The 25,951-nt window shown below is 43.6% G+C and overlaps 1 protein-coding gene across 1 annotated transcript; it reads right to left on the bottom strand.

Annotated features, from left to right (window-relative positions):
• Window positions 1-2,746: 2,746 nt before the first annotated feature.
• LOC132381424 (E3 ubiquitin-protein ligase TRIM11-like) lies at window positions 2,747-19,185 on the bottom strand. Its single transcript, XM_059950825.1, has 6 exons — window positions 18,334-19,185; window positions 18,147-18,242; window positions 14,411-14,644; window positions 12,685-12,707; window positions 10,240-10,370; window positions 2,747-4,306 (listed from the first exon to the last, which is right to left on the bottom strand). The coding sequence occupies exons 1-6, from the start codon at window positions 18,892-18,894 to the stop codon at window positions 3,768-3,770; spliced, it is 1,584 nt and encodes a 527-aa protein (XP_059806808.1). The 5' UTR covers window positions 18,895-19,185; the 3' UTR covers window positions 2,747-3,767.
• Window positions 19,186-25,951: the final 6,766 nt, after the last annotated feature.

The following is a 25,951-nucleotide window of genomic DNA, read 5'->3' as shown; positions in this document are numbered from 1 at the left end:
GTCCTGCCTCGTTCCTGTACCGAAGACGCCGTGCCCCAGTGGTTCCAATGACTACAGACCGGTGGCATTGACCTCCCACATCATGAAGACCCTGGAGAGACTTGTTCTAGAGCAGCTCCGGCCTATGGTTAGGCCACACTTACACCCCCTCCAGTTCGCCTAATAGCCCCAACTAGGTGTTGAAGATGCCATCATCTACCTGCTGAACCGTGTCTACGCCCACCTGGACAAGCCAGTGAGCACTGTGAGGGTCATATTTTTTGACTTCTCCAGTGCGTTCAGCACCATCCGCCCTGCTCTGGTGGGTGAGAAGCTGACAGTGATGCAGGTGGATTCTTCCCTGGTGTCATGGATTATTGATTACCTGACTGGCAGACCACAGTACGTGCGCTTGCAATACTGTGTGTCAGACAGAGTGGTCAGCAGCACTGGGGCTCCACATGGGACTAACTCCCTTTCTCTTCACCATCTACACCTCGGACTTCAACTACTGCACAGAGTCTTGCCATCTTCAGAAATTTTCTGATGCATCAGCTAAGGAGATGAGGCTGAGTACAGGGCGACGGTGGGAAACTTTGTCACATTGTGTGAGCAGAATCATCTGCAGCTTAATGTGAAAAAGACTAAGGAGCTGGTGGTGGACCTGAGGAGGGCTAAGGCACCAGTGACCCCTGTTTCCATCCAAGAGGTCAGTGTGGACATGGTGGAGGATTACAAATACTTGGGGATACGAATTTACAATAAACTGGACTGGTCAAAGAACACTGAGGCTGTCTACAAGAAGCATCAGAGCTGTCTCTACTTCCTGAGGAGACTGAGGTCCTTTAACATCTGCCGGACGATGCTGAGGATGTTCTACGAGGCTGTGGTGGCCAGTGCTATCATGTTTGCTGTTGTGTGCCGGGGCAGCAGGCTGAGGGTAGCAGACACCAACAGAATCAACAAACCATTCGTAAGGCCAGTGATGTTGTGGGGGTGGAACCTCTCAGACTGTGGTGTCTGAAAAGAGGATGTTATCTAAGTTTCATGCCATCTTGGACAATGACTCCCATCCACTCCAAAATGTACTGGTTAGGCACAGGAGTACATTCAGCCAGAGACTCATTCCACCGAGATGTAACACTGAGAGTCATAGGAAGTCATTCCTACCTGTGGCCATCAAACTTTACAATTCCTCCCTCGGAGTGTCAGACACCCTGAGCCAATAGGCTGGTCCTGGACTTATTTCCACTTTGCATGATTAACTTATTATTATTTAATTATTTATGGTTTAATATTGCTATATCTCTACACTATTCTTGGTTGGTGCGACTGGAACGAAACCCAATTTCCCTCGGGATCAATAAAGTATGTCTAAAGTCAGTTCAGGCCCAGAGAGCAGCAAGATTTGGTACACACCTTTCAAGAAATACATAGAAGAAAGAATTACATATGCATGCTTGTCAAGATGATAAGAACTAGAGAGGGAGCCATGAGGTCTACTTATCTAATAATTCTAGTCAGAAGAACCTTACAAAATATTCTTGCAAAAGCCAAGGATCAACTTCATGCAGATTTGTCCAGACAAAATCAAAACTTGCCTTTTCTTTTATTAAGCTAACAATTCAACAAAAGATCTTGTCCAGACACAAATATAGGATATATAGAAGGTACAATCCTGCATTTAATAAGTGCTTATTAACTTATTTCCACTTCTTGTACCATCCCAATTCTTAGATCAGTGGACAGGAAGAAGAGCTAAGAAGGAATAAAAATGGAGAAAAAGGCGACTTTACAAAGTATTACTTACCTCATTTGGCAAGGTCTGACATTAAATATACTATCAATGTGTCCCAACTTGACCCAGTAGTGCACTACTGCTTACTTTTGTTTTGATTGGGGTAATCTGGTAGTAAAAGGCAGTTATGTTGACGAGATAGTTGATAACTGAATGTATTATAAGAATGGATAGAGTAAGTATTCACAAATTACTAAATATAGCTACAAGATTTGAAAAAAATACAAACCAGGTATTGCTTCTAGAGGTAAAAACTGTTTCAAAGCTTGTTTAGAGTATATCTGGTAAATTGCAGACATTCCTAAGCACCATATTATTAAAAGCATTAGATTTTGAGACAGCATCAGGATTGAGAGGATATAATTACAAGGTTAAAAGACTGCGAAAAGTTCTAATCAAGGTTTTGAACTACTTGAAAGAGGAAGTAGAAAGAAGGGAAAGTCAAGGTGAAAATGAAGAAATTGTACAAACTAAATGGAGAAACCAGGAAAAACATCTTCAGGTAGAAAGGTTGAAATGTGTAGCTCACTGTAACAAGTCACGTTTAAAACGCAAGAGGAAATTTAAGGGTGGGTATGTGGAAGGGAAAGAAACAGTAGCTAGATAGACAGGAATCTCATGTAAACATATTAGTGATGGTATCAACCATTTAGATTTTATGGCATCTTTCTATGCTGTAGACAATATAACTCAGTTTAAATGTTTCTTTATCTTAACCTTTGTGGGACGTTCTCACATTGCTTGAATTAAGATTTCACAAGAGCACAAGGTTTTACTTTCTTATCCATTTTCACAATCAATACATTCAAGAAATAAATAGTAATCACTCTAAATGTGAAGCCAGGTTCTGAGTAATGAGACTCCCATACAAATGTCTTTACATTGTGTCTGTTGGTGCGTTTACATCTGCTGTTATAGAAAGGGCAGGAGTCATCAGCAAGACAGGAAATTCACTTCGTCATTCACAAATGAAAGCAAAATTACTTTTATTCTAGAAAAAAGTTTTAATAAACAAATTTAATATGATCTGAAATATTCCTTTATAGATGCAGCCTATGGTGTAGCCGCCTTTTCTGTGATTATTTTGTATTTGAGATAAAACACAAATATGCAATGAAATTTAGCCATCTGGACTGGGGTGAAAGCACTAATCAAATTTCAAAGAAATAATACAGAAGCGAAAGTAACCAGCAAATAACTGACCATAACAACATATCTGATTAATTACTTTCCTTTTAAAATGACTAATAAATGGGACAGACAGAATAAATGTGATTGTTCCAGATACTGAAGAGATCCTGTCTCATTCCCCTGCCTGCCTGCAATCTACAAACAATAGCAAATGAATCATTTAATTTGCTTGACCAATAACATACAATGCAAAATATGAAGTGAAATACTGAGATACAAACCAAATGAAGACATTTCTTAGATACTAACCTGTTTCTTTAATAAAGACAGGCCACATATCACTGGAACTAACCACCACACTCAGGCCTCCCCTTCAAAGATACAATTATACTGTATTTAAACCTGCTCAACCAACAGATAAGGGTATCACAGAGAAGTATTGAAATTGGAAAAACTTCTTCAGCTACACACAGTTCAACTTTAGATCTTAACAAGCAGAGGCAGCCAACAAGAATGTGACCAACTGTGTAGTGCAAATGTTTCAGTTGAAAAGTACTGCTTGGTGAAACTATGGTGATGAGAATGAAGATCCTTCCACAAGAAATTGACTTTTAAAAGCACTGACTGAAATACAGCTCAAGAGTACAGATGGATTTCAAAGACCCAAAGCTCTTGTGTTGACAAGTTCTTCAAGCTGCACCTGGCTGTAATGGTCTGTGTCCCAGACAGAGAAAGCTACAAGGTCAGAAGGTTTGGATCTTTGAGATGAAACTTGGCGTTTTGCAGATTTTTTTTGGAGGAAGTAATGATATGGTGGGATATACAGTACATTTAAGTTACACAGTAGCCCTGACACAAATTACTTCAGGGCAGACAAGGACAGAGTGACACCAGTTCGAAGCCGCAGTGCTGGGCAGAGAGGTTCAGAGAATGTTCCGTGGAAGGTGTACAACAAGGTAATTTTACTGCCCAACACACTGTAAAAGGAGATAACTCCATCTTCAAAATCCACAAAAACTCCCACCGTGGAGGGTTTTCCAGGAAACTCTGCAATCCTTTTCCCGTTGTGTAGGCTTGAAAGAACATATGGCCCAGAATGGATGCACCAGGATTTGTTGTTAAATCCCAGTAGGCAATTATTTCCCTCCCCGTTTCTGTTAATGCTTGTGTAGCAAACTCCAACGCTCCAGGCTCCACCTCCCTCCCTGATCTCTACCTCCCAATAGGATCGGCCACAGCTCACACACTCAGTACCGAGCACTTGAGGCCATCGATCAAATCTTTGTGCACTTCTCTGAAGCAACTGTATCTGGCTCGACGCAGACACTGTTCTGTTATTGTCTGTTAGGACAAGGTAGGGATTGGCTGTGTCTGGATCCAGAGTTGGTGTATGTCCATCTGTGAATGAAAGGAGAAGTTAGCATCATCCTCAATAGAGTGGTATAGCATGAAATTAGGCCCTTCAGCCAAACTTCTCCATGCCGACCAAACTGCCTGCCAAAGCTAGTTCCATTTGTTTGTGTTTGGGACAGATCTCTCTAAACCTTTCTTACCCATGCATCTGTCCAAATATTGTAATTGTACCCATCTCCGCCACTTCTTCTGGCAGCTTGTTTCCCATTACCCACCACCCACTGTGAAAATGCTGCCCCTTGTCCCCTTTATACATGACCTCTCTTACCTTAAACCTGTGCCCTCTAGTTTCTGCCGTCAGAATTCTGCAGATCTCCTTTTCTTTTCCTAAACACTGACAAATACATAGCTAGTTAGCCCAAACTGTCCTCAAAAGATCCTACCTTTCCAACAGCTAATCTGATGAATCTTGCTGCACTTCTTCAATGGCAATTACATCCTTTGCTGAAAATTGTACACAGTATCTTGTATCATCTCATTAAGACCATATAATAGAGCCAGACATCCTGGTTCCTGTACTCGGTGAAGGAGTTCTGGAAATGCTGAAAATCTTGAGCAACATGCACAAAATGCTGGAGGAACACAACAAACAGGCACCATCTATGCTGCCTGACTTTGTTGAGTTCCTCCAACACTTGTGTACATTGCACACCATTTGTCTTGTCCACTTGCTGCATCTGCATGTTGGCTTTCAGTGAAGGGCTTATAGGACAGCCAAATCCTGTTGAACATCAACATTTTCCAATTTATCACCATTTAAATGATAGCCTGCCTTTCCTTTAATCTCCCTTGTATTGCGGCTAGCATATACCTACACACTGGCTCAACTCAAAGCCTCTCTGTATCCTCCTCACAATATACAATCCCACCTAGTTTAGTGCCAAGAAGTGTCACTAAATCACCATGGATTATAATAATTTGGTCATGTGACAAGATCTGAAGGATTATCCAAAGTGGACTGTTCCTTTAAAAAGAGAGAGAGGGAGTGGACAGCATGTGTGCTATTTCAGGGAGAGAGAGCAACAAAAAGTCTGTGAGTTGCCTTGGAAACTGAAAGGCAGAACCATATGGTGGACAGCTGGTGTTCATCACTTGTGGCATATATACAAGGTCAGCTGGCTTTGTAATTAGACATGCCAGACACCAAGGAAGACACTGGTTGAGCTTTGTGTGCCCACAACAAAGGTGGGGTTTTTGCTCACAGTGTGGACAAAGGGACGACCAGTGGAAAGCTATCGGTATGTTTAACCCTTGCCTGGGTTGATAGTGGTACCACGTGAAAATGGCATCCTCTTTTTGTGGTCATAAGTCGGTTACTTTAAGTTTCAGGAGCAGGAGGATGGCATGGAGGATCAACGGCATTGGTACTAGGAAGACAAAACAACTCCCTCTCTCTCTCCAACTCTACTCAATTCAAATTCCAGAACTGAACTGACTATTTACCATTCCACCGTAAGACTGCATCATCTAATCACCTGAGCTGGGAGAAGCTTCAGAACTTTATTTACTCACTTAAATATGCATATACTCTGCTAAGCTGTTTACCTTATCTTGTTTTATATTACCTTATCACATAGTTACTAATAAAATAGTGATTATAATGGGAGACTGACTCCAGGTGTGTCCATTTCTGTGGGTCCTTTTTAACCCGTTACAGGGTACGTAACAGCTACTAGAAGTTAAACTAACTGGCCTGTAATCTCCACCTGTCTTTTGCAGCATTTGCAGTCATCCAGTACTCTAGTACCATTCCTCTAGTCAGAAGGAACTGAAGAATTGTTGTCAGAGCCTCTACAATTTCCTTCTTTACCACCTTTGGGTTCCCACTTTAGTTTAGCCATTCATCTTATACAACACTGCTATCATCCCATTCTCTTGTCAAAAACAGGCCCAACATATTCATCGAGAATCTTATCCACATCCTCTGACTTCACAATCTGGTTACCTTTTTGGTCCACTTTTTCCTTAGTTGTCCTCTTGCTCTTTAATATACTTCTAAATTGCTTTCATTTTATGAAATTTTACTGACTAGTATGTTGGTCATTTCCTTGGTTTGCATTCTACATTCTCCTTTTCACTGCACTCTCATGCTTTTGATGTTAATCCAGGCCTTCTGTCTGACATGCACTTCCTTTCGTTGCCTTTTTCTCTATGCATCAGAGCTCTGACCCTCTGTGGAAACATGCTTACTCTTAACACCTTCAATATCTTTCTTTAATGCCTCCCACTACTCAGACACTGATTTATGTACAAGTTGCTGTTCCTAGTCCACTTCTCCATGGGTACCAGGGACAGGGCAGCACAACGGTACAGCCAGCGGAGCTGTACATCTCCAGTGACCAGCGTTCAATCCTGACTTCTAGTGCTGTCGACATGGAGTCTGTGTCCATCCCATACCCTTGATGCCCTTACTGATTAAGAATCTATGAACCTCCACTTTAAATATACCCAATGACTTGCCTCCACAGCCGTCTGTGGCAATGAAATTGTACAGATTCACCACTCTCTAGCTAAAGAAATTCCCCTTCATCTCTATCCTACAGGGACATCCTTTTATTCTGAGGCTGTGCCCTCTGGTCCTACGGTCCCCTACAATAGGAGTATAGAAAACAGATATGGGAAATATTTGCTTCTCCACCTCTCCATGGCCACTGGGGAGGCCTGTTTCAACACATCAGTATTACTGCCCCTATACTATTTCTAAGCTTCACCCAAATTGCCTGTGGACAAGTTCTCCAGTATGTCTTCCCTTAGTACTGCTGTGACATTGTTCCTTATCAGTAGTCAACCCCTCCATCTTTTACTCCACGTTCTATCACGTCTAAAACAAGGAAACCCAGGAACATTGAGCTACCTGTCCTGTCCCTCACACAACCAGGTTTCTGTAATGGCAACAACATCGTAATTCCATGCACTGAACCAAATTTATCCCCCTTACCCAATTTACTCCGCCGTTGAAACAAACACATTTTAGTTCCCCAGTCCCACCAAGTCCCTTACTGTCCTTCTCCAGTCTTCCTTGTCACATCATCGTTCTTGCCCTTAATACTACTACCTGCTGCTGCGATTCCCATCCCCCGCCACTCTATTTTTAGCCCTCCCAGGTAGCACTAGCAAACCTTTCAGTGGGAATATAGGTTTCCCTCCAGTTCAGCTGTAGAGCATCTTGTTGGCACAGTTTTCTGCTACCCTGGAAGAAAGCCCAACAAATCCTCCCTCTTGCACCAGACCCTCAGCCATGTATTGAACTGTGCTATAATTCTACAGTATTTCTCACCTCATCATTATGTGGCACAGGTAGTAATCCTGAGGTTACAACCCTGGGAGTCCTGTTCTTTAACTTATCGAGCTACAGGACCTCATTCCTGCTCCTGCCTAAGTATACTGACCACAACTTTTGGCTGCTCTCAGAATGTCCTTTCCTGCTGCCGGATAGCCTTGATGCTGGCACCAGGGCAGCATCACAGCATCCTGGAGTCTCCATCGCTGCCACAACCTACACCCCTCCCCCCCACAACACTGTCATGTCTGACCTGGCTAGAGCTGCTGGACTCTGAACGATCATTTTCTCCACCTCCCAACAATACATACTATTGAGCAGAATAGTCACTGCCTGCCGACACTCCTCAGATGCAGGTTACAGATTGATGATGATCTGTTGCCTGCACCTTAGGTGTGACCACCTCACTAAAATTCTCATCTATGATAAGCTCAGCGTCTTGGATGACCCCGAGTATATTCCACTACTCTTCCATGCCTTTGATCTGGTCTGTAAGCAGTTTCAACTGAGTGCACTTCCCACAGATTAAGTCATCATGAGCTTCCCTGTCTTCACCTATTGATGGGCCTAATTCTGCCCCTATGTGTTATCTTGCCCAGCAAAAATCCTGTTTCAGTGCTACATGACGCTGCATTATCATCATACAGAAATTAAGGAAACTGGATAAAATTGGCCCCTTAGAGAATCAGGGTGGTCAGCTATGTGTGGAGCCGTGGGAGATGGGAGAGATTTTGAATGATTTCTTCTCTTCGGTATTCACTAAGGAGAAGGATATTAAATTGTGTAAGGTGTGGGAAACAAGTAAGGAAGTTATGGAACCTATGACAATTAAAGAAGTGGAAGTACTGGCGCTTTTAAGAAATTTAAAAGTGGATAAATCTCCGCGTCCTGACAGGATATTCCCCAGGACCATGAGAGAAGTTTCTGTAGAGATAACAGGAGCTCTGACGGAGATCTTTCAGATGTCATTAGAAACAGGGATTGTGCCAGAGGATTGGCGTATTGCTCATGTGGTTCCATTGTTTAAAAAGGGTTCCAGAAGTAAGCCTAGCAATTATAGACCTGTCAGTTTGACATCAGTGGTGGGTAAATTAATGGAAAGTATTCTTAGAGATAGCATTTATAATTATCTGGATAGACAGGATCTGATTAGGAGTAGCCAGCATGGATTTGTGAGTGGAAGGTCATGTTTGACAAACCTTACTGAATTTTTGAAGAAGTTACGAGGAATGTTGACAAGGGTAAGGCAGTGGATGTAGTCTATATGGACTTCAGCAAGGCCTTTGACAAAGTTCCACAGGGAAGGTTAGTTAAGAAGGTTCAGTCGTTAGGTAATAATGCTGGAGTAATAAAATGGATTCAACAGTGGGTAGATGGGAGATGCCAGAGAGTAGTGGTGGATAATTGCTTATCAGGATGGAGGCCGGTGACTAGCAGGGTGCCTCAGGGATCTGTTTTGGGCCCAATGTTGTTTGTAATATACATAAATGATCTGGATGATGGGGTGGTAAATTCGATTAGTAAGTATGCCGATGATACTAAGGTAGGAGGTGTTGTGGATAATGAGGTGGGTTTTCAAAGCTTGCAGGGAGATTTATGCCGGTTAGAAGAATGGGTTGAACGTTGGCAGATGGAGATTAATGCTGAGAAGTGTGAGGTTCTACATTTTGGCAGGAATAATCCAAATAGAACATACAGGGTAAATGGTAGGGCATTGAGGAATGCAGTGGAACAGAGAGATCTAGGAATAACAGTGCATAGTTCCCTGAAGGTGGAGTCTCATGTAGATAGGGTGGTGAAGAAGGCTTTTGGAACGCTGGCCTTTATAAATCATAGCATTGAATACAGAAGTTGGGATGTAATGTTAAAATTGTACAAGGCATTGGTAAGGCCAAATTTGGAATATTGTGTACAGTTCTGGTCACCAAATTATAGGAAAGATATCAATAAATTAGAGAGAGTGCAGAGATTTACTAGGATGTTACCTGGGTTTCAGCACTTAAGTTACAGAGAAAGGTTGAACAAGTTAGGTCTCTATTCATTGGAGCGTAGAAGGTTGGGGGGGGGGGGGGATTTGATCGAGGTATTTAAAATTTTGAGAGGGATAGATAGAGTTGATGTGAACAGGCCGTTTCCATTGAGAGTAGGGGAGATTCAAACGAGAGGACATGATTTGAGAGTTAGGGGGCAGAAATTTAAGGGAAACACGAGGGGGTATTTCTTTACTCAGAGAGTGGTAGCTGTGTGGAATGAGCTTCCTGTAGAAGTAGTAGAGGCCAGTTCAGTTGTGTCATTTAAGGTAAAATTGGATAGGTATATGGACAGGAAAGGAGTGGAGGGTTATGGGCTGAGTGCGGGTAGATTGGACTAGGTGAGATTAAGAGTTCGGCACGGACTAGGAGGGCCGAGATGGCCTGTTTCCGTGCTGTGATTGTTATATGGTTATATGGAGCAAAATGCAGAAGTCTCCAGTGGCTGCCTTCTGCGCTACTACTGTGGAGCAGCACATCTGAATGGAAATGGACAAAATTGGCAAAGAAGTGCAATCAAAATTTATGACAAATGGAAGCAAAGTTTATCAACTAGATGATGTCCTGCAGCAAGATGCTTAAATAAATGATTTTTGTAGAGTACTTACACAGCTTGATCATCATTTCTCTGTCCTTCACCCCTTCAGGTCCCTCATCTGGGCATGGTTTTGGGTCTATTATTTGCATCTCACCTGATGTGTAAGCTGTGGGTATAAATGGCAGCAAGACATCCTTGAACCTGAAAATAAATGTTGCAAAAACTGCATGAAGTGTGGCTGTAATGATAAAACAAGTCAAATATTGTGGGCCGAGTGTCACTATGCAAAGATTTATTTAAAAATTGTCTCAATTTCAGAGAAAAAACAAACATTTCCATAAAGCCACAACAATATTATTTGTCAATCTGAAGCTGGTTATAAAATCCCAAGGACAAAACAAACTCTAGGAGGGACTCAGTGAGTCAGGCAGCATCTAAACAATGACCATTTTGGGTCAAGCCCCTTCTACTATACTGGTAGAACTCAGCAGTCCAAACTCAAGGCATTGACTGCCCATCTCCCTCTACAGATGCTGCCTGACCTGCTCAGTTCATCCAGTATTTGGTGCTCCAGGCTCCACCATCTGCAGGATCTTGTATCTCCGTAAAAACTGAGGAGGTTCCTATGCAGAACTAATCCCAGAAAATGTTACGTATTTTGGCAAACTGGACACTCAAATTTCTCAAATCTATCTCAACTAGTCTTAGCTTCACTTGAATGCCATCAGTGACAAGTAGCATACCTCACAGTTTTTGAAAAGGAGTCTGTCAAGATCTTAAGTGAACAATATTTTGTATTGTTAGCCAAAAACATAATTCTATTTCTCTTACTAAACTTGGGGTATCTATTTTAATGTCTGTGAGACTGATTGGCATAACGTCTACGTCTATGCCATGCTGCTTCATAATACTATTGTTTGGTAAAGATGGCTGTGCCTGGATCAGTCATTAGGATAAGGAATGAGTACCTTACATTTTGCTTATGTTACAGGCAGCAGAACACAAATGTCAAACCTTGTATTGTAGACAGAAGGGTCAACACCTAGAATATAAAATGTGAAGCCAGCCTCTGGAACTCAAAGAACACTACAGCCTTTCAAATGCTTATAATTAATCCCGAAGATTTGGACAGCTCTGCTAAGTTCCCCTCCATACCTAGTTTGATGCATTGGGCGGCAACCTTTCTGTTTCTTTAGCGTTAGTCTTTTTTATGAGGCCAAGTTGTTAGCTGACACTCGACCCAGAACAGATGGAAAGCGTGCAAGCAGCTGGCTGGATTCGAACCCAGGACTCTTGTTCTGAAGTCCAGGTGCAGATATCACTATACCACCGGTGGACAGCTCTGCCAAGGCAAGCATCTATTACCCCTCCCTAAATGCCCTTGAAAAGTCAGTGGTGAAGTCTGCTTCTCAAACTACTAAGGTGTTCCCATGAATGAGTTCCAGGAATAAGATGTTGAAGGAACAGTAAAACATTTCCAAAATGGTGACAGAAAACATTTGGAAAACTCAGCAAGTCAGGCACATCTATAGGAAGAGACAGCAAATGCAGTTTAACATTTATCATTAATTTTACTGTAACTTCCTTGCACGGATGCTGACTGACGTACAGAGCTTTTCTGACATTTCCTGTTCTCATTTCATATATCCAGCATTCGTTGATTTTTTGATATTCAATACAATTTTAAGTATGGTTGGTTTGTGACTTGGAGGGAAACCTGCTGGCATGCGGCCCTTGGTGTTAGAAGCCATGGGTTTGTGAAGAGGTTGTCAGCGTAGTCTAGGAGAGCATCTGCTGTGCATTTTGTACATGGCATCTACTGCAGCCATTGCAGGTAGTGAAAGCAAAGAATATTTAAGGTGTCAGATGGGTGAGAATCAAACATATTATTTTGCACCCACCATTACACAGTGATACCAGTAGAGAACTAAGCAAATTCCTGTCACCTCCTTTACCTGTTACCACAGCACATTCAAAACACAGTTCATTACAAAATATAAACACCACAAACAACTAGACAACGCGAGCTTTGCAGAGTGATCTCATCAAGCTGCTAGAACATTGACAGAAAGGCATTTATACACAGGATGACTTTATGGCAAAGAACTGCGGTTTACAATTGGTCAACTCTAAGTTAGTTGCCACAACCGCTATGGGTCATTAAATTCAAGTCAAGTCAATTTTTATTGTCATTTTGACCATAACTGCTGGTACAGTGCATAGGAAAAATGAGACAATGTTTTTCAGGACCATGGTGTTACATGACACAGTACAAAAAACTAGACTGAACTACATTAAAAAAGCTACACTAGACTACAGACCTACACTGGACTGCATAATGAGCAAAAAACAATGCAGGCATTACAATAAGTAATAAACAGGACAGGATAAAATTCATGTCATAAGCACTGAGATACACTTCACAGGATCAAATGCTACATTCCTGCACAAAATAGCAGATTAATTAGTGATAAGTATCCAGTTACTGAATATTATGAAACTAATTTGTACTTACCGTTTAGCAACAGAGTTAAATTCCTGAAACAAGAAAGAGATAACGTTTTTATATTATTTGAAGATGCAACACGATAACAGGCCCTTCTGTCCCAATTAACAAATTAACGTCTTTGGAAGGTGTGGGGAAACGGGAACATCTGGAGGAAAGCCACGATGCCACAGGGTACAAACTACTTACAGAATTAAGCCAGGGTCACTGGCAGTGCAAGAGTGTTATGCTAATCACTGCTCTATCATGCTGCCCATCAAAGTGGTGTTCTCTGACTAGGCCACGGCGGTGAGTGCACCAAACAGATGCAAGTCAAATAGAATATGTAAAGGGAAAGTCATACTAAAGTGTGGCAATCAGTGCTTAAACAGTATATACAGTGTCAGTCAGCATACATTTACCCATGACATACTCTAGCGTAAAGAAGGTGCCAAAGTGCTTCAAAGGAATGTCAAACATTAATGGCAGTGGGATGGAGAAGGCATTATTAAGGAAGTAAAGTGATAAAGAAAGGAATTTTAAACTATAACACTATAAGCTCCTCCTTTGACAGTTGTCTGTAAACAGGATGTACAGAGATTTTAAGCATAATGCAATGAGATAGACAGTGGGGGTGGTGGTAGAGTATGAACAGGATTCCATAGTGTATAGGAAATGACTTGGAAAAGAAAACAAAACAGATTTATTGTGGCAATGATGAAGCCACAGTTTTGATTTCAAAACAGCCACCATGGGTTCAAATACATGTTGTTCCTCAGACTATTTAAAAGGAAGAAGAGATCAATGTAACTGTAACACTATATCTGCATTTGTTATTGCTTTTCCCTTGTACGACTGTGATGTAGTGATGTGATGAAATGATCTGTACAGATGGCATGCAAACCAAAGTCCCTAACTGCACCTCAGTACATGTTGACAATAGTAAGCCTATATCCCAAATCCAATATGTTTGGGGAGCTGCAAGTTTGAGCTCCAGGTTTCCTATTGCTTAAATGTAAGGAATCCAACCGTAGACAGGCAGCTTGACGGCACAGAAGCCAGAGGGCTGAGGAAGATAGGAAGATAGGCAGCTCGAGGGCACAGAAGCCAGAGGGCTGAGGAAGATAGGAAGATAGGCAGCTCGAGGGCACAGAAGCCAGAGGGCTGAGGAAGATAGGAAGATAGGCAGCTCGAGGGCACAGAAGCCAGAGGGCTGAGGAAGATAGGCAGCTGGACGGCACAGAAGCCAGAGGGCTGAGGAAGATAGCTTCTATCTGCCCATTTGCCCTTCTGTCACTTGCCCTTCTGACTCCACCCATCACCAACCAGACTCAGTCCCAATAACACCCCTACCTCTCCCCCCTCCCATCATACTGTGATATACTGACAGTCCTTCCAGTTCCCTCTCACTTCTGATGCCAAATTTCCACTTTACACCTTATGCCACCACAGATGTTGATTGTCCCTGTGAGTTGTTCCAGCATCTGTAGTCACTTTGTCTTCACCTTGCCTCAGCTCATAACTGGCTACTGCTTGAGTGCTGAGACAAATAAATTGGTTATCAATCACCACTATTAATAAGGAAAAGTTTACACATAAATTGGAAGATAAAAATTACACACAAGGTTTAGAGAATCGGGCTAGCATTACAACTATTCACTATTCTACACAATGGAAACATATGCTAACGAGGAATAAAGTAATCCAACATAATTAGTCCCCTTTAATTGTAATCAGGAAAGTATTTTCCCACTACCTCAATAAACAGGATGTCTTCATTCTTCTTTGAAAGATCTTTGAGCTGAGCAATAGATTCTTCAAATTCTTTCATCAAATTCTGGAGAGTAAGGATCCTGCCATCAATCTCTGACGTTACACGAATCAGCTCCTTATTCAACTGTTCATAAGCTTCCCTCTCCTCTTCTTCAATCTGCTGTCTGAGTGCCTTGTACTTCTTCTCAATGTTTGCTTTCTTCTTCTCCATGGATTCCTTCATAAAGGAAATATGAGTGATTGCACAATCGAGATCCCATACTCACAGTTCATTATGGTATTGGTAACTTACTGGCTCCAGTGGGGGAGTTAACTGCAGGCCTACACCCCTAGTTGAGAGGGGATGTTGTACTGGTCCTGGTATATTCTCACGGGGACACATTACTACAGATTAAAGCAAATGCTCTAATGATCTGGCCAATATTTCTCTCAATCAATGTCCAAGCAGATTATCCAGTAATTAACTCATTACTGTTTGTGAACTATTGCTGTACATACACCGGTTCTCTTGTTTACTGCACTATACCAGGAATCAACTGGCTGAAGTAATAAAGTGAAGCAAATGCCCTTTGAATTTCCCAAGACGACCAGAACCCACTATAAATACCTTTTCCATTAATTCTAACCAAATGGTGGAATTAAATGCAGAAGAAAGATTCCATCATCATAAAGCACAAAACTGTAGAAGAACACACAGTGTTGTAAACAACATACCAGGCAGCATCATAAAGCACACAACTGTAGAAGAACACACAGTGTTGTAAACAACATATCAGGCAGCATCATAAAGCACACAACTGTAGAAGAACACACAGTGTTGTAAATAACGTACCAGGCAGCATCTGTGGAGAAACTAAGTTTCACCAGTTCACGTGAAAGTTCGCTTTTCAAATGAACAACCTATTTTCTTTCCTCTCCACAGATATTATAATACACTCTGACAATCTCTATTCTGTTGATTTGGAAATCCTGATGATTTGGATTTCGGTTTACGTACCCCGTGACCGGGTTACCGAACCAGCAGAAATGGAATACACGTTGGAGTCTGGTATTACTGTAGTTAATAGTGTTTATTAGTAAACTAAGTAATACAGTACTATAAAATGCAAATATATGAAACAGGTTAGCAGTGATATACACAGAAGTATGGAAGTAGGAACCAAAAACCAAGCTCTTTTAAAGTCTAGGGGTAAATGGATAGTCTTACAATGGTGAAGAGTTCAGTTTAGGTCAAGGTAGTTGTTGGTGTAACGTTGGAGAGGGGGAGGGGAGAGGGATGATGCCATTGCCGTCAATCTTCCCATTGTCTTCCTGTCCTGTTATGGTCATTGATTGTGACCCCGTACAACCATTTTTCAGTGGTAGACTGGTCACCCAGGCAAGGGTGGACACACAAGTCCCCACCGGTCGCACCTTCACACACTGTGAGCCTCTGATTGATTTCCCAAATCGATCCTTCAAACCCCCACCTTCACGTGGGTGCACAACGCTCTTTCAGTGTCCCGTGGTGTGTCTGCTTGTGTCTTCGCAAACCTGCTTTTTATCTCCCCTTGCAGGGCACCGGCCATCCATCACCTGGTCCTGCCTTGCTGTCTCAGCAAGAATCCTAGCAAGCAGGCAAAGAAAGTGTCCTTGGAGCAAAGGTAAACAATCAGCCAAGCAGCCATAATACTAAATCATGTCTCTCTCTCTCTCTCATCTGCATGGGATGCCTCCCCCCTCTTCTTCACTCTCTCTCATTAGCAGCATAGTTCACTGGGGGGGTCAACTCTGGACCCCATCTCAGCCTCACAGGTTTATCAGGTTATATTTGCAGCACTCCCTTCTCATGTACTGAGGCACTGGTTCCCACACTCTCATTCCACTCACTGGAGCCCTGGCTCCTGTGTTACCTTTAAATTTACCCGATCCTCTGGAAACTTATTCAAATACAGTAAAATGTAAGAGCTTAAAAAAAGTCAACTTATAGTGTGTTGGGATTACTAATAGAAATGACATCCAAAAATCTGGAAGATCTGCAAGTCAGACATCACTGAATTTCTGAGTGTGCTGGATAATCAGAGTTACAGCTCACCAAGCCAGCTGACATTTCAAATGGTGTAGTATTCTTCACAAAAATTTTCAACCTCTCACTGCTACAGGCAGGAATTCCCACTTGCTTCAAAAAGGCAACAATTATACCAGTGCCAAAGAAGAATAATGTGGGCTGCCTTCATGACTATGGCCCGGTAGCACTCACATCAACAGTGGTGAAATGCTTTCAGAAGTCAGTTATAAGTAGACTGAACTCCTGCCTCAGCAAGGACCTGGACCCATTGCAATTTCCCTATCGTCACAATAGGTCAACAGTAGATGCAATCTCCAGGGCTCTTCATGTGGCTTTAGACCACCTAGACAACACAAACACCTACGTTAGGATGCTGTTCATTGACTATAGCTCAGTATTTAATATCATCATTCCCACAATCCTGATTGAGAAGTTGCAGAACCTGGGCCTCTACCTCCCTCTGCAACTGGATCCTTGACTTCCTAACCAGAAGACCACATTCTGTACAGATTGGTGATAACATATCCTCCTCACTGACAACATCGGTGCACCTCGGGTGTGTGCTTAGCGCACTGCTCTACTCTTTGTATACACATGACTGTGTGGCTAGGCATAGTTCAAATACCATTTACAAATTTGCTGATGATACAACCATTGTTGATAGAATCTCAGGTGGTGACGAGAGAGCACACAGCAGTGAGATATGCCAACTAGTGGAATGGTGCCACAGCAACAACCTTGCACTCAATGTCAGTAAGACGAAAGAGCTGATTGTGGACTTCAGGAAGGGTAAGATGAAGGAACACATATCAACCCTCACAGAGGGATCAGAAATGGAGAGAGTGAGCAGTTTCAAGTTCCTGGGTGTCAAGATCTCTGAGGATCTAACCTGGTCCCAACATATTGATGTAGTCATAAAGACAGCAGCTGTACTTTATTAGGAACCTGAAGAGATTTGGCATGCCAACAAATACACTCAAAAACTTCTACAGCTATACCGTGGAGAGCATTCTGACAGGCTGCATCACTATCTGGTATGGAGGGGCTACTGCACAGGACAGAAAGAAGCTGCAGAAGGTTAATCTAGTCAGCTCCATCTTGGGCACTAGCCTACAAAGTACCCAGGAAATCTTTAGGAAATGGTGTCTCAGAAAGGCAGTGTCCATTATTAAGGACCTCCAGCACCCAGGGCATGCCCTTTCCTCACTGTTACCATCAGGTAGGAGATACAGAAGCCCGAAGGCACACACTCGGCAATTCAGGAACAGCTTCTTCCCCTCTGCCATCTGATTCCTAAATGGACATTGAAGTTTTGGACACTACCTAATTTTTTTAATATACAGTATTTCTGTTTTTACACATTTTTAAAAATCTATTCAATATATGCAACTGATTTACTTATTTATTATGTTTTATTTTTTTTTCTTATTACCTTTTCTCTCTCTCTCTGCTAGATTATGTATTGCATTTCACGTCACATTCTGATTCTAAACTGTGGTGGGAATACTTACATCCATCTGGAAGAGAATAGAGAGTCTTACTCCATTTTGAGATCATGGTCTTGAGCATCTAGAGAAAGGCTCAAACTGACAACCTTCTGACTCCGTCAGATGCCAACAGCATGCAAGTTTGAAATTTAATTTTAAATCCCAAAAACAACCGATCTGCTCACCAAGGCGTCTTGTTTCTCTTTCTGGAGATCTTTCAAAGTAGCCTGTGAAGTATCGGCACTGACCCTGAGCTTCTCCTGCTGTTCTTCCAAATTATTCTAACAGAGAACACCAGAAACACGGTCATTCCAATTTGTAAAAGACAATACTGAAGTAATAAGCAGTACACTTTCACTCGCGTACACGTACTCTCAGCTCGCTCACTGCTTCGCTGATTCTGATGACTTCATGACCTTTGTGGTTTCCTAGCAGAGCGCAGAAAGTGCAGACACAGACGGAGTCGTCCTTGCAGTAGATCTCCAGCGGCTTCTGGTGTACGGTGCATTTTTCCATCGCCGTGTCTGCCGTGGGATCTGTGAGAGGGTGACTCTTCAGCATCGCGTTGCTATGTAACTCATGATGCGTGGAGCACATCGACACTTGACACCGAGGGCAGCTCTTCACGGCGGAGCGCTTCTTCTTAGTGCAGTAACTGCAGGGAACAGCGTCCTTGGAGATCTCCAGAGCCATGTACCTATCCACGATGTTTGCCAGCTGGAAGTTCTTCTCCAAGGCAGGCCGAACCGTGGAACCTGTTCGACACTGCGGACAGGCGTAAATGCCCGAGTCAGGCTCCTTCCACACCTCCTCTACGCAGGCTCGGCAGAAGCTGTGTCTGCAGCTGAGGATAACAGGGTCGGTGAAAACCTCCAAGCAAACTGTGCAGGTTAATTCTTCCTCCAGGGGCTCCTGCTGGGGAGCGGCAGCCATGTTGACAGGAGTGCGGCGGAAGTAGACGGGGGAAAGAGAGGATGTTGCACAGCTCTGTCCGCCGATCGCAGAGTCTCGGACAGCACCAAGCGGCTCCAATTCGGACTGAAAATCACACACAGCCTGTCAATCTCATTGGTTGTTTTCATTCATAAATACTGTATTAAAGTGACTTCAGACTAGAGAGGGAGAGAAAAGATATCTCTCTCTGGCTACACACTCAAAATGCTGGTGGAACACAGCAGACCAGGCAGCATCTATAGGGAGAAGCACTGTCGATGTTTCGGGCCGAGACCCTTCGTCAGGATTAACCGAAAGTAAGGACAGTAAGAGATTTGAAAGTAGTGGGGGGAGGGGGAAATGCAAAATGATAGGAGAAGACAGGAAGGGGTGGGATGAAGCTAAGAGCTGGAAAGGTGATTGGCGAAAGTGATACCGAGCTGGAGAAGGGAAAGGATCATGGGATGGGAGGCAAACAACTAAATATGTCAGGGATGGGGTAAGAAGGGGAGGAGGGGCCCAGTGGCCACACATTTTAATTTCACGTCCCATTCCCATTCTGATATGTCTATCCATGGCCTCCTCTACTGTCGAAATGAATCCAATCTCAGGTTGGAGGAAGAAATATACCGGCTGGGTAGCCTCCAACCTGATGGCATGAACATTGACTTCTCTAACTTCCATTAATGCCCCTCCTCCTCTTCTTACCCCATCCCTGACATATTCAGTTGTTTGCCTGTTCTCCATCTCCCTCTGGTGCTTCCCCCCACCTTTCTTTCTCCTGAGGCCTCCCGTCCCATGATCCTTTCTCTTCTCCAGCTCTGTATCACTTTCGCCAATCACCTTTCCAGCTCTTAGCTTCATCCCACCCCCTCCTGTCTTCTCCTATCATTTCGCATTTCCCTCTCCCCCCACTACTTTCAAATCTCTTACTATCTTTACTTTCGGTCAGTCCTGACGAAGGGTCTTGGCCCGAAACATCGACAGCGCTTCTCCCTATAGATGCTGCCTGGCCTGCTGTGTTCCACCAGCTTTTTGTGTGTGTTGTTGTTTGAATTTCCAGCATGTGCAGATTTGCTCGTGTTTGCTCTCTCTCTGGCTATCCATCCCATAGGATGATGATGTTTCCTTTCAGTCAGTTAGTGGGGTTTGATACGTGCATCCTGGAGTGGCTGTACAGGCTGATCCTTGACAGGCACTGCTTACCACGTATCTGTCAGGTGAGGCCTGGAGGAGCAGCAGGGGCAGAAGCTCTGTTGTGGTGCTTCCTGTGCCTTTCCTCTGTTGCCTCTATGAACTTGTTCTCAGCAGCGTCCACACCTTTTCTGATGGTGCCCCTCCACTGTGAGCGATCTTGAGCCAGATCCTCCCATGTTGATGGGGCAATGTCAGCTTTCTTGATGCTCCTGTGCAGAACATCCTTGTACCGTAGTCACTGGCCTCCTCGTTTTCGGGCACCACTGGACAGTTGGCCGTACAAGATGTCCTTGGGCAGTCTTCCGTCAGACATTCTGACAACATGTCCTGCCCAGTGCAGTTGCACTGACATCACCAAGGTTGAAACTGCTGGTATTCCGGCTCGAGAGTGGACCTTGGTATTGGAGACCTTGTCTCGCCAGGTGATCTTCATCAGAGAACAGAGGTGACACTGATGCAGTTGGTCAATCTGACGTAAGTGACTCTGATATGGGCACCACATCTCACATCCGTATAGCAAGGCTGATATGAAAATGGCGCTGCACTTGCACTTGGTGGCCAACCTGATGTTCTGTGATCTTTCAGCTGACCAAAGGCAAAGCAGGCTTTACTGGTTCTTCACTCAATCTCCACATTCAAGGAAGCTGAGGATGTTATTATGCTGCCCAAGTAGCAAAACTTGTTGAAAGCATTGAGACGAGTGTCATCAATGAGGACAGTTGGTTCTTTGTAGATTGAGCCAGGAGCCAGTTGGTACAAAACTTCTGTCTTTTTCAGGCTGATTGTCAGTCCAAAGCATTTGGCTGCACTGGCAAAGCGACTGGTGATCTCCTGTAAGTCTTCGAGAGAGTGGGCAACCAGTGCACAGTCATCAACAACTGTGGCTCATGCGCCACAATGTCCCTGACTTTTGTTTGTGCTCTCAGTCTTGCGAGGTTGAGGAACCGCCATCAACCCTCGTTTGTGGGATGAGCCCTGACTTCAGGCCTGATGTGGCATCCTGAAGAACAGCAGTGAAGAATAGTCCAAATAGAGTAGGAGCCAAAACACAACCGTTTTATGCCGTTGCTGATGGGAAATGTATCTGACAACTCACCACACATGCTGATGTGGCCTTCCATGCCTTCGTGGAACTGACAGATGATGTTAGTTAGATGTGGTGGGGGGCAACCAAATTTTGGCAGTAACTTCCACAGGCCATCTCTACCAACAGTGTCAAACGCTTTGGTTAGATCAACAAATGTGACAGAGAGACTTCTCTGCTGCTCAATACATTTCTCTTGGAGCTGCCTCAGTGAGAAGATCACGTCCACTGTACTATGGCCTGTTCGAAAACCACACTGGCTTTCTGGAAGGATGTTGGACACCAAGCATCTAAGGATGATATTCCTGAGGCATTTTCCCGCAACTGACATAAGAGTAATTGTTGCAGTCTCTCTTGTCTCCCTTGTTCTTGTAGATGGTTACGATTGATTCATCTTTGAAGTCTTGTGGTAGTTTGAAGCTCCCCACAACTTTGTGAACAGCTGGTGATGTCAGTGAGTTACCACCATACTGTTAGATCTCTGCTGCGATACCGTCAGGCCCTGGTGCTTTGTTAGGTTTTAGCTGTTTGATGGCTTTGATGACCTTGTGAAGAGTAGGGGGAGCGTCTAGCTCGAACAGTATGGGTCGAGGGTGTGCTCTGCCCAGTGCTTCATCAGTGATGGTTCCTGGTCTGTTCAGCAGCTTGTGGAAGTGTTCTTGCCATCTTTTCATGTGCTCTGACTTCTCAGTGAAGATGGATTTACTGTCCTTGCTCAGGAGTTGTGAGGTGCCTTGTTTTGATGGACCATACACAACCTTCATTGCTTCATTGAAGCTTCTTGAGTCATTACAGTCAGCGAAGGCTTGTAACTCCTTGGCCTTGTTCGCCCACCACTGGTCTTTCATAGCTCTGAGCTGCCTCTGCAAAGTTGATTTTGCACTCAAAAAGGCACGTTTATTGGAACTTGAGTTTGGGTGTCAAAGAAGAGCCTGGTGTGCAGCTGCCTTAGCTCTTAGGTCTTGCACAGATTGGTTGATCAAACCGATCCTGATGTTTGCACTTGACTTTCCCCAAGGTGCACAGAATTCAAACCGTGCATTACTAACATTCTGTTCAGATTGCCAAACAAGCTTAAATGCACATGGATGCATCCACGATCTAAAATCTGGCATCTCATTGACTATGTAATCACCCGACAACGAGACATCTCTGACGTTTGTATCACCAGAGTCAAGTGTGGAGCTGAGTGCTCAACTGATCATCAAATGGTGTGGTCAGATCTATGTCTATCGATCAAACCTCCATGCAGACGGAATGCTGCCAAACTGCCCAAACAGCTGAACACCACCAAACTGAAACACCGTGAGTGTGCTGATGCCCTGAAATTTTCTATGGAAACTGCTTTAAGCAGACTGGTTGAGAATCCACCAGACGATATTACCGAGCACTGGAATGCCTTCAAAGAAATGGTCTACAGCGCTGCCCAGGAGAGAGAAGATATAACAGTACAGCATTGGAACAGGTCCACAATGTCAGTGCCTACCTTGATGCATACTAAATTAAATTAAACCTTATCTGATCTATATCCCTCCATTCTCAGCGTATTATCATGTCTCTGTAAATGTCTCCTTAACCTCACTATCGTATCTGCACCCCCCCCCACCCTAACCAAGCTCGACATGGTGTTGCAGGCACCTACCACTCTGAAAAAAAAAACTTAACTCTCAGTTCATTATATCACAATGTCGCCTATTACTCTTCCTGTCTGAGAAGTAACTTGGATTTGCTCCAGTTTGCTTACTGACACAACAGGTCAACAGCAGATGCCATTTCATTGACCCTTGAATCAGCCCTGGGACATCTGTTCAGTGAGGATGCATATATTACGATGCTCTTCGCTGACTACAGATCAGCATTCAATACCATTATCCCCGCGAAACTAATCAATAAGCTCCAAGACCTTGGCCTTGATACCTCCATGAGCAACAGGATCCTCAATTTCCTCACTTGCAGACTCCAGTCAGTTCAGATTAGCAACAACTCCTCCACAATCTCCATCAACACAGGTGCATGACAAGGCTGTGTGCTTAGCACCTCCCCCCTCCCACCCGTTCTGCTTGCTTTATTGTGTACCTGTGCTGATGGAGATTAGGAAGGAGACGTTTTTGTCAATCCCAACTGACTGCATCTGCAAGTGAGGAAATCTGGATTCAATTGCACAAGGAGGTATTGAGGCCAAAGTCTTGAACTTAGTTTTGAGGGAATGATTTTATTGAATGCTGAGCTGTAGTTGATAAAGAGCATCCTGATGTATGCATCTTTGCTGTCCAGATGTTCTGGGGTTGAGTGAATAGCCAATGAGATGGCATCTGCTGTGGACCTGTTGTGTTGGTAGGCAAGTTGGAGCAGTTCCAAGTCACTTCTCAGGCAGAAGTTCATATATTTCATCACCAACCTCTCAAAGCACTTCATCACTGTAGATACAAGTGCTACTAGGTGAAAATTATTTGGTTATTTCTCTGGCCTAAGCTACTTCAATTCACTGGTTGGAATTGGAATTGGAATTGGAATTGGCTTATTATTGTCCCATGACAATATTACAGTGAAAAGCTTTCCTTGCACACTGTTCACACTGATCAAGTATTACACTGCATCGAGGCAGTACAAATTATAACTGAATGCAGAATAAATTGCAACAGCTACAGGCAAAGTGCAGTGCAGGTAAAGGATAAGGTGCAAGATCATAATGTGGATATTTTTACAAGAGAACCCTCAGTAACAGCGGGGTGGAATCTGTTCTTCAGCCTTGTGGTACGTGCTTTCAAGCTTTTGTAATTTCTGCCTTATGGGGGAGGGGGAAAGTAGGGAGAAGAGGGAGTGTTCAGAGTAGGTAAGATCTATGATTATGCTTGCTGCTGTACCCAGTCATTGAGAAGTATTGACAGAGTCCATGGTGGTTCCTCTTGTCTTCACCTATCACCCCCTCCGCGTCCAATGCATAATTCTCCAAAACTTCCATCTCCTCCAACTGGATCCCACCACCAAACACATCTTTCCCAACCACCACTTTCTGCTTTCCGCAGACTCCCTTATCCATTTGTCCCTCCCCACTGATCTCCCTCCTGGCACCTACCCTTGTAAGTGGAACAAGTGCTACACCTCCTCCCTCATTACTATTCAGGGCCCCAAACTGTCCTTCCAGGTGAGGCGTCACTTCATCTGTGAGTCTGTTGGGGTCATCTACTGTGTTTGGTGCTCTCAGTGTGGCCTCTTGTATATCAGTGAGTTCTGACATAAGACTGGGAAACCACTTTGCCAGGCATCTACACTCTGTTTGCTAGAACAAGTGGGATCTCCCTGCAGCCACCCATTTTAATTCCTCTTCCCATTCTGATATGTCCATCCATGGCCTCCTCCACTGTCAGAATGAGGCCACACTTAAGTTGGAGGAACAAGACCTTATATTCCATTTGGGTTGCATCCAACCTGATGGCATGAACATGTTAACTCCTTGCCCACACATCGTCTCCCTCTGGTGCTCCTCCCCACCTTTTCTTTTTTCCATGGCCTTCTGTCTCTTTCACCAAATCAACTTCCTAGCTCTTTGCTTCATCCCTCCCCCTCCGTTTTACCTGTCACCCAACATTTCTCTCCCCCCCTACCCCCCACCTTTCAAATCTATTCCTCAGCTTTTATTCTCCAGCCCTGCCAAAGGGTTTCAGCCTGAAATGTCGACAGTACTTTTTTTCCCACAGATGCTGCCTGGCCTGCTGAGTTCCTCCCGCATTTTGTGTGTGCTGCTTGGAATTCCAGCATCTGCAGATTTTCTCCTGTCCATGGAGGAGCGTTGTTTTCCATGATGTGCTGATGAATGTCCACAACTCTGCTGTTTCTTGCAGTCACAGGCAGAGCAGATACCATACCAAATCATATGTTATTTCAGATAGAATGTGTTCTATTGTGCATCATTAAAAATTAGTGAGGGTTAATGGGATCATGCCAAATTTCTTTAGCTTTGTGAGGAAGTAGAACAGTGAACCATACAGGATCTAAGGACAAGGCCAGGGACACTCTCCGGCACAGATGTCTTCCACAGGTTCACTCTCCGTAAGAATGTTTATGTGTCCTCAACAATGACTGAGTTGAGCTTTAGGTGTACTGGAGGCTGTTGGGGTGGATGGTGACATACCAATCCCCTCATGAATGAAACAAGATTAGAGTGCGTTAAGATCATTGGGAAGTGACATGCTGCTGTCTTTGATACTGTCCAACTTAAGAACATACAGGCACTTCAGCCCTTAAACCTACTAAGATAAATCTAACCCATTCCTCCCATGTAGCCCTCCATTTTCTCTTAATGTCTTGAATGCCTCTTAAATGTCCCAAATGTAACTGCCTCTCACAGCACCACCATTAGCAGCACATTCCAAGCACCTTCCCCTCTCCAAACCTCTGACATTCCCCTATACTTTCCTCCAATCCCTCAAAATTATCCTGTTTCCACACTGGGAAAAAGCCTCTGGCTACCCACTCTATCTATGCCTCATCTCTCATCATCCATTACTCCAAAGAGAAAAGCCCTAGCTTGTTTATGCTCTCTAATCCAGGTAGCATCCTGGTAAATCTCCTCTGCATCCTCTCTAAAACTTCCACATCCTTCCTATAATAAGGGAGACAGAACTAATACAATATTTTGTGTGGTCCAACCAGAGTTTTATAGAGATGCAATGTTACCTTGCAGTTCTTGAACTTAATTCCCAAACCATTAAAGACAAACGCCCCATACACTATCAACTTGCGCAGCAACTTTCAAAGGATCTATGCACATGGACC

Source organism: Hypanus sabinus, chromosome 2, assembly GCF_030144855.1.
Source record: "Hypanus sabinus isolate sHypSab1 chromosome 2, sHypSab1.hap1, whole genome shotgun sequence".
Classification (NCBI taxonomy): Eukaryota; Metazoa; Chordata; class Chondrichthyes; order Myliobatiformes; family Dasyatidae; genus Hypanus; species Hypanus sabinus.
This window is presented reverse-complemented; position numbering and strand designations above follow the sequence as displayed.